The 19,286-nt window shown below is 35.6% G+C and overlaps 1 protein-coding gene across 6 annotated transcripts in view; it reads left to right on the top strand.

Moving 5' to 3' along the window:
- MARCHF7 (membrane associated ring-CH-type finger 7) overlaps positions 1 to 19,286 on the top strand; it is a 52,245-nt gene that overhangs the window by 27,744 nt on the left and 5,215 nt on the right. For 4 of the 6 annotated variants that reach the window (XR_014143587.1, XR_014143584.1, XM_081814350.1 and 1 more), the window contains 6 exons: positions 2,041 to 2,236; positions 3,868 to 4,035; positions 5,840 to 6,941; positions 9,537 to 9,706; positions 15,723 to 15,832; positions 18,872 to 18,985. Coding sequence is in view for 2 of the 6 variants with exons in the window: in XM_081814350.1 (XP_081670476.1) it covers positions 2,041 to 2,236; positions 3,868 to 4,035; positions 5,840 to 6,941; positions 9,537 to 9,706; positions 15,723 to 15,832; positions 18,872 to 18,985 (1,860 nt within the window). In the remaining 4 variants the exon portion in view is untranslated. Of the gene's footprint in view, positions 1 to 2,040; positions 2,237 to 3,867; positions 4,036 to 5,839; positions 6,942 to 9,536; positions 9,707 to 15,722; positions 15,856 to 18,871; positions 18,986 to 19,286 lie in introns of all 6 variants that reach the window. The other 2 variants (XR_014143586.1, XR_014143585.1) reach the window with 1 other exon arrangement.

Below are 19,286 nucleotides of genomic sequence, written 5' to 3'. Positions count from 1 at the left end.
TTACAATTACTCTCTGTTCCCATTTTGTCACAAGGACTTATTTCCTGCCATTTCAATGACTTTATAGTTGAGCTTCCTACTTTCTATTCCATTTTTTTCATCTTCCGCAATGCTCTAAGGATCTTTCTAAGAAGTAGTTGATCTGATGGTATTTCCTCATTCAGTAATTTCCAAAGTCATATTTACACAAGTGCTATTCAGTAACAGTTTGTCTGGTCCATGCAAAACAAAAATAAGGAAAAGATTTTGTGCAAATGAAGTTTATTCACTTTGTTTTATTCTGTTAAATCCATCATGTTTTGGGAGCATATAAAATTCCCTTTATTTTTATTTTTTAAAGACTTTATTTATTTATTTGACAGAGAGACACAGAGAGAGAGGGAACACAAGCAGGGGGAGTGGGAGAGGGAGAAGCAGGCTTCCCACGGAGCAGGGAGCCCGATGTGGGGCTCGATCCCAGGACCCTGGGATCATGACCTGAGCTGAAGGCAGACGCTTAAGGACTGAGCCACCCAGGCGCCCCTAAAATGCCCCTTTTAAAAACGGGGGGTGGGATTAGATGGTATTTGCTAATTTTCATTTACTTGTCAAAAGCGGCAATTCTTTCTAAATTTTACATTGAAACATTTTTATTTTAGTCTCTGAAATTCAGAGGTCTTAGAATCACTGGCCTATAGCACATGGTCCCTAATACCCTAATTATGGCACATAAGATGGTTTGGTTTTGAAATATCTAATGAATTTTATCTCTAATGCTACTCCAGTTGATTGATTGAGGCTCTGTGGAGGACTTGGTGCGGAAGGCTTGTGCGACCAAGTTTGTACTAAGCTGAAGCCACATTCATTGGGCCAAATATTCTCTGTTCAAGGGATGAATGAAATCCTGATCTGGCCCACTCCTCCTTATTCAGCTTTGCATCTTGACTGCTTTTCTTTGTGTGCAAAGTTTATTCTGTAGAGTTACCATGAACTAATATATAGTTCCCTGAAAGCTTGCAGTATGCTTCTTGTAATTGAAGCGTTAAAGAAAAAGATACTTTGAACAATTATGGTTGAAATATTATGTTCTTATTATTTAAACCTACATTTTTAAGGGAACAAACTAATCCTTATCCTTTTTATGCCTTATATTGACTAAATTGCTTAACCAATTAAAAAATTAGGGGGAAGTAAAATAGTTTGTACGTTCTGAGTGATTTTTGTGTTATGGATTGTTTGTGTATACTTAACGTGTTAAAGGAGAAAACCTTGAGTTAAGAGTTTTAATATGTACTGTGTTTAATATGTACTCATTTATCTGTTTCTTGCTTCACTCATGAAAAACTTTCAAATCAGAATTTAAAAAAATACCATTTATTAGTGATAAATGACTGTATTTCTGAGAATGGGCATTAGATGCAGGATGAAATTTTATTATTTGAAAAACCTTTTTTGGGGGGAAGCCTGGGTGGCTCAGACGGTTAAGCATCTGCCTTAGGCTCAGGTCGTGATCCCAGGGTCCTAGAATTGAGTTCCACATTGGGCTCCTTGCTCAGCGGGGAGTCTGCTTCTCCCTCTGCTTGCCGCGCCCCCAGTTTGCTCAGTCTCTTTCTCTCTCTCTCTCCCTCTCTGACAAATAAATAGAATCTTAAAAAAAAAAAAATCCTGTTTTTATAGTAGTTTTCATAATAAGTTTATATATTAGTGTTTTTCTTGGTCCTTTAGGGATAGGAAACCAGTTCCTCAGGAGTTTGAAATATTAAACCAAGAAAACAAATGATTTTAAGATTTTTGTTCTTCACTTTTTTCTACCCAAGTGATTATATACAGTTACATGGAAGATTTAATCTAAATCTGATTGATTACCCAGCAAAGTACAATTACAGTATAAAGTAAAGAGACACGTGGGTAGAAAGGAACAAAGACTATGAAAAACCTTCATGGTAGAACAATTTGTGCTTACGAGGAATGAATGAAATTGGGGATTAAATTTCATAGACTGAATGCAAGCAGCATTCTGTTGTTCCATCAGAACACTTTTTTTTTTTTTAAAACTTACAGTCTACATCAGCATCAGCATCTGCATCACCATTTCAGTCTCCATGGTATAGTGAATCTGAGATAACTCAGGGAGCACGATCAAGATCACAAAACCAGCAACGGGATCATGATTCAAAAAGACCTAAACTTTCCTGCACAAACTGTACATCTACCTCAGTCGGGAGAAATACTGGACATGGTTTAAATGCAGTATCAGGTAAGAGTTAAATCTGTGTAAGAGTCACTGTCTATGCATTTTGGACTAAAGCCCTTTTTCCAAGACATAGTGATATTAAGCAAGTAGAATGCATGTAAGATAGTGGGTCAAATGGAGTTTCTCAAATCTTACCTTAAGTTAGTGCTACAACTGAAATAAACTCTTAGTTTTGGATTTTTATTCTAAATTTGATACAAATGTCCGACATAAACAGGATTAGCATATTTTGAATAATTAGAATAGCTGATACGCATGGTAATCAAATTGGTAAAAGTGTCATGTATTTTGCCAGTTATTATATAAGAAGTCAGTTTTGTAATTGTTACACTAGAAAGGCAAATTTACTGATACATATTAGTATTTCCTATCCTAAGCATATCTTTTGTAAATGTTGTGGTCTATACTTATTTTTCAAAAACAGAAATTCTTTAAACAAAAATAGTTGGTGTTTTTGTAGGAGTTCTATATAAGGAATCTGAATGTGGGGATTTTAGCCGTCTAACTAGCTATATGGCATTGGACAAGTCACTTAACCATTCTGGGATTTAGGTGACTTATCCATAAAGGTCCATACATGGTATTTTGTACTCACAGACACACATTTGTTGCACAAATTGAAAAGCTCTTTCTTTTTCTTGAGAGGGCAAGAGGTTCCCTCCTCACACTTACACTCCTCTTCAAATGAAACACCAGGGAATGCCTGAAGTAGTTTTAAGATGAGACAGAATTTGTGATGACACAGTTGGAAGATAAAATTCTTGAAATGCTTATGTATTATCAGTTGAAGTAGTGTAAGCGATTCCTTTCTATTTTGATAGACAGGACCTCCTTGGGAAAGACAGTGCCCATCTGAAGAATATTAAGAGTAGTGTGATGGGTAAGAGCAGACTGTGCTTAACACTGTAGAGAAACACCAGATATTTTTGGTCTCTTCTACTCTGTGAAGGCATAGCATTAAATACCCTGGGCCATTTCCCTTAATGAGGAGGAAGCAATAAGGCTATTGGAACTAGGAAAGGAAGAACCAAAATTTTCAAGGTAAATAGGGGCAAGGTTGTGAGACTTACCTTTAATGTATTTTGTTAGGTATGATTTCATTTAAAAAGATTATGATTGCAACAATACTTTAATTCTTAGAATAAGAGTGAACCAAGTGCGATGTCAATGATAATATTTCTGATAAAATATTGTCAGTATCTGTAGTAAAACATTTTCCATTTTGAGATGGCTTGATTTTGATTTTGGCTGTTCTCTCCAACATCACTTTCATTGACTTTTCAGGAAATTCTGCATCTTTAGCAAGCTTTGCATTTTTGTTCTGTAGTTATTTTACATTATGTTTACACTGTATGGTCAGATGTTCTAGAAAGTGACTGAGACATTGGCATCATAGATGGGTGGTAGGTTTTAGTGTTAGAGAAGAATGTGTTTCTGAGTAGGAAATAATTTTATAAGTGATGAGTTCATTAAGAATAATTTTATATTTTGCTGAATTTTGCTTCTGATTGCAACTGTGTAACCTTGAAGATTCCTATAATAAATCACAATAACCTCCCTGTGTAATACTGAAGATTGGTCATCAGAAACCTTGAAAGCTTTCTCTGAATTAAAATGTCTTCAATTATTTTAAGATTCTTCATGGAGACATAATCAAGTTCCCAGATCTTCATCAATGGTACTTGGATCATTTGGAACTGACTTAATGAGAGAGAGAAGAGATTTAGAGAGAAGAGCAGATTCTTCCATTAGTAATCTTATGGATTATAGTCACCGAAGTGGTGATTTCACAACTTCATCATGTAAGTATAAGTTGTATTGTTATGTGTAACTTATCTAATAATGTTATATTTCTCTCTTTCTCTATATCATTAAAATCACAGTACAAATGAATACATGAAGTGCATCTTGTGAAGATTTCAAAATAGCTTAATATGTATTCTAGTACCTTATGTTTTTAAAAATAAAAAGTTTGAAATAGATGTACATTAATATCTAGGTTCCATCTCCCTGTAATTTTCTTACGCTTTTCCTTTTAAGAATGCTTATGTTCTAAATTATACTACATAATTTTTGTATACCCCAATATCATTTGCCTTATACATTTACCCTTGAACAATGCAGGGGTGAGGGAACCGACACCTATCTCCCCCCATCCTCCAGTACTGGCACTTGAAACATCTATGTATAACTTTTGAATCCCCCAAAACTTTAGTACTCAAACTGTACTGCTGACTGGAAGCCTTACCAAAAACATAAACAGTTGACACATACTTTTTATGTTATATGTATTATGTAATGTAGTCTTACAATAAAGTAAGCTATAAAAAAGAAAATGTTATTAAAATCATAAGAGACAATACATATATAATACCTACTGTATTTATTGAAAAAAATTCTGACCTAACTAAAGCTTGAAATCAACATGTTGGCATAATTTAGAATTACTTTTGTTTAACGTGAATGTACCTTTATTTTCATTCAGTTGCAATAAAGACCCACACTGTTTCTGTCAGTGTACGTTAAGCTTAAGGTTTTCAAAATTAAATACTATGAAACAGAAATACTGAAAAACAGAAAGTGCTTTTTGAAATTGGCAGATCTAGCAGGCAAAAGTGGAGTTTGATTTACATAGAAGAAAATACATTTGTTCTTAAAGGTGTAGGTTATTTTAAATGAGCTTATTGGGGCAAGCCTTTGCTTAAGACAGTGAAAACATCTTTTTATTTGCTTGGCTTCAGATGGAGGAGCTGTAGTATATAGTATCAATACCATCTATGCTTGGAGGTCTGCAAGTATAGGATAGAAAAGATTTAACCACTAAGAGTTTATCCCTTCACGAGGTTCCCTGCGTTAGTGCAGTAGCAATCTTACTCTTAAGTAGGTGTATGGATGAGTATTCCTTATAAAGGAAGGCAAAAATATTTCTCATCCCATTTCAAGATTTGAACCACCAGTAGTATACTTTTCAAAATTGCAGCTACCAGGGCGCTATTCTGACCCAGCACCGAGCAAGTAGAGGTATTTCTGATGAGTAACCAGAGATAACATCCACTGCTCTTAATTTGAAAGAAAAAAGATTGGAGAAAGTTTTAGCTGGTAACAAGGTTTGCCATAAAATTATAAGGATGATAATATTTGTGTGAAATAAGTTTTATGCTTATTACAGAGTAAGAAGAATCTTCAAAACACTGTCTCCCTAGATTATTTTGTCTTTATTTGTTGTGAGAGTCATTTACAGTGAATTATTTGGCCCATTTAAAATCCTTGTCCATTTGGATATTATTTTATCATATCAATTTCTGATTAACAAATTCAGACTGTTATACCTTCAACAAGTGAGTAGATTTAGATGTTTATTTCATAAGCTGTGACACATTTCTTTCTTTTCAGTTTACAATGTACTGGATTTTATCAAAGGTATAGAAAGAGAAATATATTTACTTTTTTTCCCTATAATAAGAGGTAAGCTGTATATTTATAATATAGCAGTATTTGGTTTGAATCCAGTATTTCAGTTTACAGTAATTAGTTAATAAATGCAAATTTAATAATACTCAAATTTTATTTCACGTAATTGGTATCTTTCTTTTCTTTCAAAAATAGATGTTCAAGACAGAGTTCCTTCTTCATATTCACAGGGAGCAAGACCAAAAGATAACTCAGTGAGCACTTTACAGTTGAATGCATCATCCACAAACCACCAAATGCCTTCTGAACATCAGACCATACCATGTTCTAGGGACTCTAGTAGAAATTCTCTAAGATCAAATTCTTCTCCAAGAGAATTGGAATCTCCCCAAAGCAGTACACAACCTGGATTTTCTTATATTTCAAATAGAGATGAAACCTCAAGCAGTTCAGATAGGGTTGGTTCATCTCAAAGATCATTTCAAGAATCTTCTGACAACGAAGGTAGACGTTCGACCAGGAGATTGCTGTCGCGTATAGCTTCTAGTATGTCATCTACCTTTTTTTCACGAAGATCTAGCCAGGATTCCTTGAATACAAGATCATTGAGTTCTGAAAATTCTTACGTGTCTCCAAGAATCTTGACAGCTTCACAGTCTCGTAGCAATGCAGCATCAACTTCTGATGTTCCCGATAATAGGGCATCTGAAGCTTCTCAGGGATTTCGATTTCTTAGGCGAAGATGGGGTTTGTCCTCTCTTAGCCAAAATCATAGCTCTGAGCCAGATTCAGAAAATTTTAACCAAGAACCTGAAGGTAGAAATACAGGACCATGGTTATCTTCCTCACTTAGAAATAGATGCACACCTTTGTTCTCTAGAAGGAGACGAGAGGGACGAGATGAATCTTCAAGGATACCTACCTCTGATATACCACCTAGATCTCATCATATTTTTAGAAGAGAATCAAATGAAGTGGTTCACCTTGAAGCACAGAGTGATCCCCTTGGGGCTACTGCCAACAGATCACAAGCATCTGCAGCTTCGAGTAATGCTGCTACAGGTGGCTCCACATCAGATTCAGCCCACAGTGGAAGAAATACAGGAATAACGGGGGTCCTTCCTGGTTCCTTATTTCGATTTGCAGTCCCCCCAGCACTTGGAAATAATTTGACCGACAATGTCATGATTACTGTAGATATTATTCCTTCAGGTTGGAGTTCATCTGATGGAAAAAGTGATAAAACTAAAAGTGCACCTTCAAGAGACCCAGAAAGACTGCAGAAAATAAAAGAGAGGTAAATTTGAATACCTGTCCTAAGTTCGTAAAGCGAAGAGCAGATCAGAGGAAGAAGTCCTTTTCTATAAATGGTTTCTCATAACATTGGTATCTGAGATTTCTTTTCCTTAAAATTTATATCCACTAAGATGTTAGATTCTCAAAGGAAATGGATGAGAATTAGTAAGGTAGGCACTGGGAGTATAGATTGCATCAAGAAATAATCTAAAGATTATTATTATTTTTTTTTTTAAAGATTTTATTTATTTATTTATTTGAGAGAGAGAGAGAGCATGAGACGGGGGAGGGTCAGAGGGAGAAGCAGACTCCCCGCTGAGCAGGGAGCCCGATGCGGGACTCGATCCCGGGACTCCAGGATCATGGCCTGAGCCGAAGGCAGTCGCTTAACCAGCTGAGCCACCCAGGCGCCCCTAAAGATTATTTTTAACCAGCTTTTGATACAGATGCACAAAAAGACAAAAATCTTAATCTCTTACTGTTCCTTGGTAGACCATTGCTAAATGGGATTGGTAAAGGGGCTCCAGTGGTTATGGGTTATCAAAACAATCTGTCTTAGCGTTTAGTAAGATTTATTTACCATTTATTTGTATTTCTTATCTCAGACTCTTTTTCGTAATGAGGTAAAATCATTTACACAAATTATTTTGTTTTTGAAGTCCAGGTATATACTGAATATTCTTTGTATATTGTGAATATTTGATAGAAATACTAGTTTAAATTCAGGACTTAGAATCTTTTTATGTAAATGTATCTTTGTAGAGTTGAAGATTGCTTAAAAATCTCTGGTAAGAGGGAAAAGATGAAAAATCAGAGATTTTAGTCCCAACTTGATTATTTTGTCATGTTAGTGTACTTAGTTTTTCCGATTATTAAGATAATTTTTATAAAAAATAATTTTCCCGATAAAACAGGTTAGGATAGTACATGTAAAATATACTTGTAGGAAGAAAAGACTTAGGTAAAGTGGAGGCTGTGGGGTGTTTTGTGTTTTTGTTTTTTTCTTGTTCATAAAGCCCTATTGTAATGGAATTGTTGGGAAGCATAGTTGTTACTGTCGTTTTAGTTTTTTTTTTTTTTTTTTTAAGAAGAAGAAATACTTTCAAATCTACCTCTGGGGACAGGGAACTGAGATGTTGGATGTTAGGCCACAACATTCCCTTTTTTCCTTATGTAGGACAAATTGTACCATGGGACTATTTTCCTACACTTAAAGTTTGCTGTTTTTCCTTGGAGAAAGATTCACTGCCCTGTTAGCTTTAATGTCATTATCGCAACTGCCTCTGATTACAAGCTGTCTGCTGAGGAATTTAGTAACTATTATATTTCTTGTGTTCAAAGTTAGGTTAATTTGAGTGCAGTGGTATAAATAGAGCAAAGCATTAGTTTAGTAATTTCCAGAGAGAAACAAATTAAGCCAGCACCACCCTGTCTGGTTAGATAGTTTATAAAGCAGCATTTGTTGGTTATTTTGTCATAGAGACTGTATGTGTATTCCTTTATTATGTATTTTGCTCATACATGAAGATTTTAAGACATTCTACAGGTAAATTAATAAGAATCTAAAAAATTGAACCCCCCAAATAAAAAATAATTGAAACTATAAGCCAAAGAAGGTTAAATCTGAAGGTAAACATAAATATTTATGCTTGACGTTGTATCTCTGGTTCAGCCAGAGCATGATAGTCACTTAGTCGTTGTGCATCTAATCCTCTTTCCACACATCTTTTGCTAAATTCATTAGGAACCTGTATAATCCACTTGTATTTCAGTAGCAGTTTAAGCATTCAGTTGTTTTAATTTACTGAGTACCTCTTTCATGCCAGCAGTAGACTAAGGTAATAGTGATTTTAACAAAAAAATTACATATATATATATATATGTATATATACACACATACACACACACACCTATCATTTTGCATTTAAATTAAGCAGTACATGTTGGCCTATTAAATAGAGAACATAGATTAATGGAAAGGCTTCACACTTAAAAGCCTGCCCTGTAAAAATCAGGATGACTGAATAACATTGCAGCAGGTGGGGGAAATGGAGAATTTAAAAACCTATTGTTTTTTACTGTGATTTAATATAAAAAGTCTTATCAGTTTAAATATATGTGGTTCTGATAGCATGTAAATGAAAAAAACACAGGTCATTATTTAATTTATTGAAGTTGTCCTAACAGTTTTTTTAGGAGGTGGGGGAGAAAAGTGGTAAGTATATACGTATATTCCTTTATACTATTGGAATTTGAAGTAGTCTGTGATACTGTAAAAATTAAAATCTCTTAGGGATGTTTGTAAAGTGATCGTGAAAAATAAGGAACTTAAAGTGTGATATCAAAGGCAAAATTACTTAAAGCATTTGAAGATAATAGGAGATACCCTGTTTCATTTACTTTTAAAATATTGTAATTTTCATTCTTATTGAACTGGTTTTTTTATGGTGGTCGCTGTTTTTTAAGGTTTTTTGCTTTTTTCTACTCAGAACATGAATAGAAATAACAAAGACATTGTTTGAGATTAGGTATGATTGGAAATGAGCAACCAGGATGAGTTATCATAGCTGTTTACAAAACTTTCCTTCTTTTCTAGCCTCCTTTTAGAGGACTCTGAAGAAGAAGAAGGTGACTTATGTAGAATTTGTCAGATGGCAGCTGCATCATCATCTAACTTGCTGATAGAGCCATGCAAGTGCACGGGAAGTTTGCAGTATGTCCACCAAGAATGTATGAAAAAGTGGTTACAGGCCAAAATTAACTCTGGTGAGATTTACCTTTTTATGTATTTTATTTTCACAGTTTTTCCAAGAGATGTACATATAAATGCATTTTAGTTAGCAAATCTGATTATAATTTATTGTGAAAGTTATACACATCAAAAGTATGTTATTTTTTGAAGCAAAAGTACTAAAGAGCATTCATTAGTCTTTGTAAATTTAATTTCTCCTAGTGTTTCTTATATTTCTTTTTTTTTTTTTTTTAAGATTTTATTTATTTATTTGACACAGAGATACAGCGAGAGAGGGAACACAAGCAGGGGGAGTGGGAGAGGGAGAAGCAGGCTTCCCGCTGAGCAGGAAGCCCGATGTGGGGCTCGATCCCAGGACCCTGGGATCATGACCTGAGCCAAAGGCAGACGCATAACGACTGAGCCACCCAGGCACCCCTCTTATGTTTCATTAACCCAACAAACTACTTTTTCATAGATGTTGATAACTATAATTGGTTATCACAGTTGATCCTTATATGTTATGTAAGATCCTTTTGAATTGAATTGAAGAAATAATACTATTTACCAGCTGTGTGTCCTTGAGAAATATTTGTTTCTAATGCTGTTGTGCAGTAATAATAAGGTTACTATAGGGATTCATTGTTTATTGAGTACCCGTTAGGCAGCCAGGCACAGTTCTAAATGTGGGATTTAGAATGGTGGACAAGACAGACAAGGCACTTGCTTTGGTGGTGGTATTGGGTGTTAAAGGAATGCCTTGTTGAGGTGAGGACATTTAAACTGAACAAAGAGGAGCTAGCTATTCCAAAATGAGGACAAAAGCATTCCAACTGAGCAAACTCCTAGTGTGAAAACTTTAAGGTGGTAACATGACAGGTGTGTTTGAGGAACTGAAGGAAATGCAGTGTGGCAGGAGTATAATTAGTGGTAAGGAGACAGGTGATACAGTTGAGATAAGAGAGATTAGCAGAGGTTATCTCATTTAAGACTTTTAAAACGAATGTCTGAAGTTTAGATTTTTGTCTTAAGTGTGATGGGAAGCCACTGAAAGGCAGGGGAGTAAAATGATTTTATTTTGGTTGCTCTGTGGAGAATGGATTTTAGGGGGACAGGAGTAGAGGCAGGGAGTCTGTCCAGGAATCTATCTTATAAGAGATGGTGATGGTAGTGGTAGAAATGGATGGATTCTGGTATGTTTGGGAGGTAGATTCTGTATGACTTGCCAATGGATTGGATGTAGTGAAGGAGAAAGAACAATTTGAGAAGTTTATATTTTTGCCTTGAGCAACTAAGTAAATGGTGGGGCCATTTACTGAACTAAAAGAAAAGTAGGAATGGAATAAGTGTGGGGCAGGAAATAATTCTGTTTTAGACATAAACAGCTTATTAGAGAACCATCTAAAAGTGTCATCTAGGCAGTTAGTAGACAAACCTGGTGTTTCAGGAGATCATTAGTTCTGAAAGTTAAATTTTGGGGAATTAGAGCACATAAGTAATAATTTTAAGCTATGGGATTAAGTAAGATCCCAAGAGCAAGAACCAGGTATCAAAGGAATGCCAGGACAGAGCCCTTGGGGCACCCAGGCATTTAATAGGAGTAGAGGAGATTTGAGGAGTAGCCTCAATCTGGTAGGAAGAAAACTAAGAAAATGTAGTATTGTGCAAGCCAAAAGAAGAAGGTGTTCTGAAGAGGGTATGATCAATCCTGTTAGGTATCACAAAGAGATATGAACAAAGAAATGGCAGTTGGTAGCATGAATGTCCTTGGTAGCTTCGGTTTTTGTGGAGTGGTGGAATCATGAGCATGATTAATGGGACTGAGAGAAAAGGTAAGACAGGAAGCAGCCACATAGACCCTTCTTCCAATAAGCTTTATTGTTAAGGAGACTGGTGATAAGGGGGAGGAATTGGGGAGTAAAATGGGGTCATAAGACGTGTTTTTTGTTTTAGTTTGAAGTGGGAGATTTTAGGGCATCTTTTATTTTAATAAAAGATACAATGGAAAGAAAAAAGTTTTAGCCTTTAATAGGAAAAAAAATTACTTTATATCTAGAAGGCTGGTGTAGATATGGATATGGTCAGTTTGTTGCTTTGATGAGAGGATGCTTGCTTGAATTCCTGTGTAATTACAGTTACTTCTGTTTTCTTAAAAGAAAGAGGTAAGGTCTTTAGCTGATTAGGGGACAGGTTAAGAGATTTGGTATGTAGGGAAAATAATACTTGAAGACATTTTTAGGGTTTTCTGGAGGTACCAGTGTCCATAAAAATCTGTGGCTCTGAATATGATTAAAAAGTGAGATGTACATTTTTTTAGAAGCAGTTTTCAGATGTTTGGATATAGACATGGATTTGAGTTTGCTGGGGTTGGGATCTTTGCTAGGCAAATATGATGAAGAGAGTTAAGGATATTCATAAGGACATAGCTGTGGTGGCCATGGAAATTAAAATCAAGAGGGGGAGTGTAAGGACATGAAATGGATAGTGAGAAAGTGGTAGGGTTAGTGTCTATGAGTCTCATTGGCATTGAAGAGAATTGCCAGAGTAGGTAACCTGAAATGATGAGAAATTGTGGGTACAGTGGAGAAAATGCCTAAAATACAGATTTAGGGGTAGTGCAGAAAACTATGATGACAAAGTCAAGGGTATGACTGTAGGGAATGGCTGGGCTGGGGAAGGGTAATACTTAGAAGCATGGATGTTGAGGAAATGTGTGTGGATATTGAAGTAGCCAAGAAGTTGATAAAGATGGAAATCCAGGTGCTAAAGTTATTAATGAAAGAGGATGGACTTAGAGTTTCAAAATAGCAATAGGTATAGGGGTTATTTATTTCTACTTCTTGGTCCTGAGGTACAAGGGGTTGTTGTGGGAAAAAAAAGTATGTATCAGTCTAGAGGGGCACTGCGATTTAGGCATGAAGTTGAAGAGATTAATCAAAAAAAGAGACTGATTATGAGAAATTTAGACCATGAGGACATAGTGAAAATGACTAGTAGGGTGAGAAGGGTGGGAAATTGGATCAGATTAGTAAATGGACACACTTGTATGAGATTGACGGTCTGATACAATGGTGACATAGGAAAATCATTTTTGAGGTATGATGGCATTAATACTAATTTTAATAATCTTTTGGAAGAGTTGGGTAACCTGTTCAAGCTGGAGATTATGAGGCTCCTGGGAAAATTTTGTTTTTGTATAACTAGGTAGCCAAGGCCTCCTTGGGGTCAGGGGCTTATGTTTTGCTTTAAGGTAGTCTGATCCCAAAGCTGTGGGACAGACCCATCTCACCTGTAGCAGCCTTTTCTTAGCTATATGGTGTTATGACAGCCTCTTGTCTTTATTAAGTCAGTGCCCTGGGGCATTATTAAGATGAAATGAGTGTTCAGCATGGAAGCATTTGTTCTTGGCCCAGGAATGTTAGCCATTACCAAAATGAAAAACAACATGATTCACTTTCTGATAATATTTGCAGTTACATTGTTAGTGTTGTGTAGGCAGAAAAACAGATAATACAGTGTGTTAAGAACATAGGCATTTTGGAATTAGATAAGACAAGATTGGGATAATGGCTCTAACACTTAACTGGAAGATCTTGAGTAAGTTTTTTAACATTGGTTCTCAACCCTGGCTGCTGGTCACAATTATCCATTAGAGTTTTTAAAAATATATATGCCTAGATCTAGTTTCGGACATTCTTAAGTAGTTCTGGGATTGGGCCTCAGTTCCATTATGAGTCAAACTGAGTAATATTTACCACACAGGGTTGGTGTGAAGGTCAGATGAGATGATGTTTATAAATAGTTTCTCACAGTACTGGGCATGTGGTAAATACTCAATTTGATGGGTTTTATCAGGGTATAATAAGTACTTTCTAAGATTTGGTCAAATGAATGTAAAGATCTCAAGATCTGAACATTCCTGATAAATTTCCACAAGCCTTTCTCATACTTACATAAAGACCCATATGGTAGAAGATTCATTCTGGTAGAGATTGATTTAAACATTTATTAAGCAGCTGCCATGTATGGACTGTTAAATTCTGCAGGTGTGCAGAGATGAATAAAAGCAAGTCTGTAGACGTATGAGTTTAGACAAATGCAGTCAGGGCCTACTGAATGACGTGGGGTATACATGGAAAGAGCCCTGGACTAAACAATGTAGGCATAAATGGACTTTTCTCTGCTGTATATGACCTTTTTGAATGTTGTTCTATAAGTCACTTAATTCCTAGAAGAGGAAAAATGAATCCCTAAGATGTATAAGAATTTGTACTAAATGGTCTATATCCAGGGTCCATATTTTATAATCATACTTTTCCTGCCTCTGAATCAGAGGATAGTTTTAGGAAATGTCTGCTAAATATCTTTCACATTCTTTATATTCTCCTTCAGGTCGTAATATGGACTTACCCTGAATTTAGTTCAGTGGAAATACTAATTTTTTTTTTTAATTAAAATATTCCAGATGGCATTTTAATTTCAAAATCTTTAAGTACGTTAGACTCCTAAAACAGCAACAACAACAACTAGGTTTTATTCGTTCCTTGAAATACTGTGACTATCTTACGTAGTTTGACTAGAGGACATTTTGAGACAACATACTGCCTCACAATAGCACTCACTTTCTGTTCAGGTATTTTCAAAAGAAAATGCATATAAATTACTATGGCTGTCTTGGACTTTACGCCAAATTTTACTGTTTTAAGAGTTTTAAGAGCTCCTTGAAGACAACAGGGGTTACTACTTTTTCCCTTCTAAATTTTGGCACATAACAAAGTCAACAAATGGTAGCTGAATTGAATCTAACCCTCTACACTGCTAATCACATGACTTCTCAAACTTTTAGGACATCTTTTTCAGTTTAAAGCTCTGTCTAAAAATAAAAACAGATGGGGGGTGGGGAAATGGCTATATGTTTAATTAGACAGACTATTATCTATTTAATTAGAGCCAGAAGCTTAGGAGTAACCCATAACTGAATGCATATGGGATAGAAGGAGCTTTTTTATTTTTTCCTTTTAATTGTGATAAAATATATATAATGTAAAATTTTCCTTTTGACCATTATTAAGTGTACAAATCAGTGGCGTTGAGTACATTCAGAATGTTGTGTGACCATTACCACTATCCACTTGCAAAATTTTATCATCACCTCAAACAAAAACTATATCCATTAAGCAGCAACTCCCACTCTCCCCTCTCCCCGGTCCCTGGTAACTTACTCACTTTCTCTCTGAATTTGCTGTTCTACATAATTCACATAAATAGAATCATATTATAATATTTGTCCTTTTTGTATCTGCTTTATTTTACTTAGTAAGTTTTCAAGGTTCATCCGTGTTGTAGCATGTGTCAGAACTTCATTCCTTTTATGGCTGAAAGGAGCTGTTTTTATCTAGACAGAGGTGGATTCCTTTTTTCCCCTTCTCCCTTATAAGGAAGACACATTTCTTAGAGCACAAAAGGTCTATATTGTCATATCAGAGATACTGGCCTGGGTATAGGTAACTCATTGTTTGGGATACTATATTATTTAAAATTGTTCTCATGGCATCTTGCCTAGGTACATGAAGAGGAAGTAGGAAGTACAGATGACATTCCATTGTCAGCTTCCCACTGACAGGGTTGGGATGTATGTGCATTTCTGGGAGGCAGAAAACAACAGATACCTAAATAATGGGCGTGGGCCTAAATTCCATAGATTAGGACCTGACAAGCACATTAGTGTTATCAGTGCAATCTTACTTCCTTTCTCCCTTTTGATTTTCTGTAGTCTAAGCTTAAAACTTTACAAGGAGGCGCACCCGGGTTGCTCAGTCAATTAAGCGGCTGCCTTTGGCTCCGGTCATGATATCCAGGTCCTGGGATCAAGCCCCACATTGGGCTCCCTGCTTATCGGGGAGTCTGCTTTTCCCTCTGCCTCTTCCCCACCCCCACTCTGCTCAGGCTCTCTCTCTCAAATAAATAAAATATTTTAAAAAAAATAACTTTACAAGGAAAAATGTTTTGTGGAGACATAGCAGAACTAAGCTTTACTTTTAATTTTACCAGGTTCTTCATTAGAGGCTGTAACCACCTGTGAACTCTGTAAAGAGAAGTTGCAGCTTAACCTGGAGGATTTTGATATTCATGAACTACATAGAGCTCATGCAAATGAACAAGTTAGTATATTTTGCCTAATTTGGTAAGTGTCTATTCTATGCTTAAAGGACAACTCTTGAAGAAAAGATTAAATCATGGTCAGAAAACCTGCATTGAAATAATAATAGTAATGTTTTTAATATAATTAATTCTCTGTTATTACATTAGGTATTATATGATTTTATAATTTTGTATTATTTTTCCCCTAACTTTTTAAAGCGAAAGGCAAATAACCAAGTCACAGATTTTAAGTTTAAGGTAAAATTCAATGCTTTCTAAATAAACCTGAAAATAATAAAAGCTTAGGAAATTAGTCCCAAAGTAGTAGTAATGCCAACCTTCTCTCCCCATAGCTGTCTAGTTGTGGATGCCTCTGAGTACTGGAAAATAATTGAAACACCAGTCCCCAGATCTGCATCCTAGTTCTGTATTTTTTATGTTAGGAATAATTTTTTTACCGACCTACCTGATGCCCCCAGTTCTTCCTCCTGTCTGGTTCCCTCTACCCTCCCTATTTCCCCCCATTCCCACTTCATTCTTTATGTTGAACAAGTTACCTTTTATGAAATCATTTATTCCAAGTTCACATTGTTTCTCTTTCCTTCAGTATTGTATCACTACAGTCGTGCTGTTACTTATATAATGAATAATGTCGGGATTTCTCTGATCATATTAAGATTTTATTTCAAATATTTTCCTCTCATTTCTCAGATTTTTTGGTATGTATTGATCACTGCTCCCTACCCCCAACCCCCATTGATTTGATCACTCATTTTTCTTGAAGCTTAGAGCTCAGTATTTTTCCCTTTATAAAGGAAAATTCAGGGGAGGCGGGGAGATGTTGAAAGAGATTACAAAGGTCGACTCTAGAGCCATACTGTCCATGTGTGCTTAGCATATTTGTGATAAAAAGAGATATGATGGTGAGAGAATGCATGAATGCTTGAAAAACACTTTTTAAATGAGGGAGTAATGGACATCCCCTCCCCCCCCCGCCCTTTTTAAATTGAAGTGAAGTTTATATAACAACCATTTCAAGGTAAACAGTTTATTGGTACTAGTACATTTGCAGTGCTGGGCAGCCATCACCTCCATCTAGTTCCAGGACATTTTCATTTCTAAAAGAAAATCCTATACCCATTAAGCAGTTGCTCCCTCCCCCTTCGCCCATCCCCTGGCAACCACCAGTCTGTGTTCTGTCTCTATGGATTATTCTGGATATTTCATATAAATGGAAACATGCAATATATGATCTTTTGTGGACATTCTTCACTTTTTAAATGTGGGAATATGGATACCCTTTGAAAATCTGGTTAAGACCAGAAACACTCCTTACAAAATATATATAGACACAAAATCTGTACATAATTTTACAGATTCTCAGATCTCTTGAAGCTAATTGCTTACATCCAGGTTAAGAGTCACTGATCTAATGAATGAAACATGAGGCAGTTGCTGTAGTACAGATGCTACTCTAATGTTAATTATTGTTTTATTCTTTAATGAAGAATACTCCAAAAGGTACTCCAAAGGGAATATCACTTTCAGTAAGGAATTGTCTTAAATTCTTAAGACATCTCTCTAGACAGCTGGACATTGGTATTTTAAAGAATGGGGTTGGGGGAAGTATGGAAGGGTGCAATAATGCAAAGAATTTTGTGGTTTTTTGTTCTTGGTTTTTTTGTTTGTTTTTGTCTTCTCAAAATTAGAGTAGGTTTCAAAGGATGGTTTTCTCCTGCCATTCTTTCTTAAGTGCTCCATCATGTCTCTTGAAGGTGGTTTTGGCTTTTCAGTATAGCTAGGAATGTTTTTATTCTTCAAGGATTTAAATGACAGCCTTGATTAAGCTTCCTGGCTTTAACATCTTTGTTCTTTGTGAATCATGGATTCTAGTGGCCTGACAACTACCCTCATTTAAATACAGTTTATTTTTTCATTATCCAGTGCCTTCATCTTTTTCAAGGTGATAACCATTAGACTCTTCTTTAAATTTTCTAGATACATGATTTCCTTTTAAGTTAAAAATAAGCAGTTAATGAAATATTTAGAGAAACTTTTAATCAGTTTGAAATTTGTTGAGTATTCTGAAGAATCTGTAATCAGTAACTCGCTCTAGTTCATACTAAGAACATACAATTCTTAACTTCAGATAAGTTATTATCAAAAATGATGCAGGGCGCCTGGGTGGCTCAGTCGTTAAGCGTCTGCCTTCGGCTCAGGTGATGATCCCAGGGTCCTGGGATCGAGTCCCACATCGGGCTCCCTGCTCAGCGGGAAGCCTGCTTCTCCCTCTCCCACTCCCCCTGCTTGTGTTCCTGTTCTCGCTGTCTCTCTCTGTCATATAAATAAATAAAATCTTGAAAAAAAAAAAAAAGATGCAATCTACAGATAGTTTACTGTGTAACAATTACAGAACAATTTAGATTTTTAATAACACTATATTCATGTTTTGTATTCTTAGCTTCGAAACAATAGAACAGCTTTGAACCAAAGAACTATTTTGCCCACTGCAAATTTCTATGGGAATGATATCTGGAAGTTACTTTACTACCTTTTTTTTAAGTTTATTTTTCTATCTGCTGTTGCCTTTAAATTAGTTAAATTACATAAGAAACACTTGACCTCTCAGAGTAGGATTTTAGTTACGTAATATATTGATATAGCTGTAGATGAAATGCTAATTTTTAAGTAAACAGTTATAGCCATTTGTGTAAAGAAATCTATTTTGAGGTTTATAGGGAACCAGAGCATTCATTCTACCATCAAATGAATTTTTTCCCACTTTTATATAAATAATTACATAAGGGAAGACTACATGAGAATAAAGAAGTTATTCATGCACCTATTTGAACACATTATAAAGCATTAGTAAAATTTCATGAAACTACGAAGGATGGCTTTTTATTTCTTTTTTAATAGATGGCACTGTATCTCTTCCTGGGAACTGATTATAAATACATTTCCTCTAGTGTATCAGTATACCATGAGTATCAATCTCATTCTACTAATTTTTCATTCTCCATATTTTTCTTTTTCTCTTGTTTGCTTCCCTGTTGAAGGCTGAGTATGAGTTTATCAGCTCTGGTCTCTACCTAGTTGTGTTATTGCACTTGTGCGAACAAAGCTTTTCTGATATGATGGGAAATACAAATGAACCAAGCACACGTGTCCGAGTAAGTAATATTGGAGTTGGGGGGATGGGAGGGTGCGATGCTGCAAGTGTTTGCTTTGGAAAGCACATTGTTTTATATGTTCACATTCTATTTTCTTTGCGGAGCTCTTATATTAAAGTGTATCTTAAAAATAAAGATATTGTAGATTTAATAGAAATTGCTGTCTTCCTTACTTCTGTATCAAACAGCTTAATTTTTTCATAAAGCTATTTTTAGAGAAGTAATTTTCTAGCTCTTGAAGGTAATTGGAATATATTTCAGTGAGAAACAGGGATGGAATTGAAAACACCTAGGGGAAATG

Source organism: Leptonychotes weddellii, chromosome 3 (assembly GCF_054177405.1).
Source record: "Leptonychotes weddellii isolate Sample4059 chromosome 3, ASM5417740v2, whole genome shotgun sequence".
Classification (NCBI taxonomy): Eukaryota; Metazoa; Chordata; class Mammalia; order Carnivora; family Phocidae; genus Leptonychotes; species Leptonychotes weddellii.
This window is presented reverse-complemented; position numbering and strand designations above follow the sequence as displayed.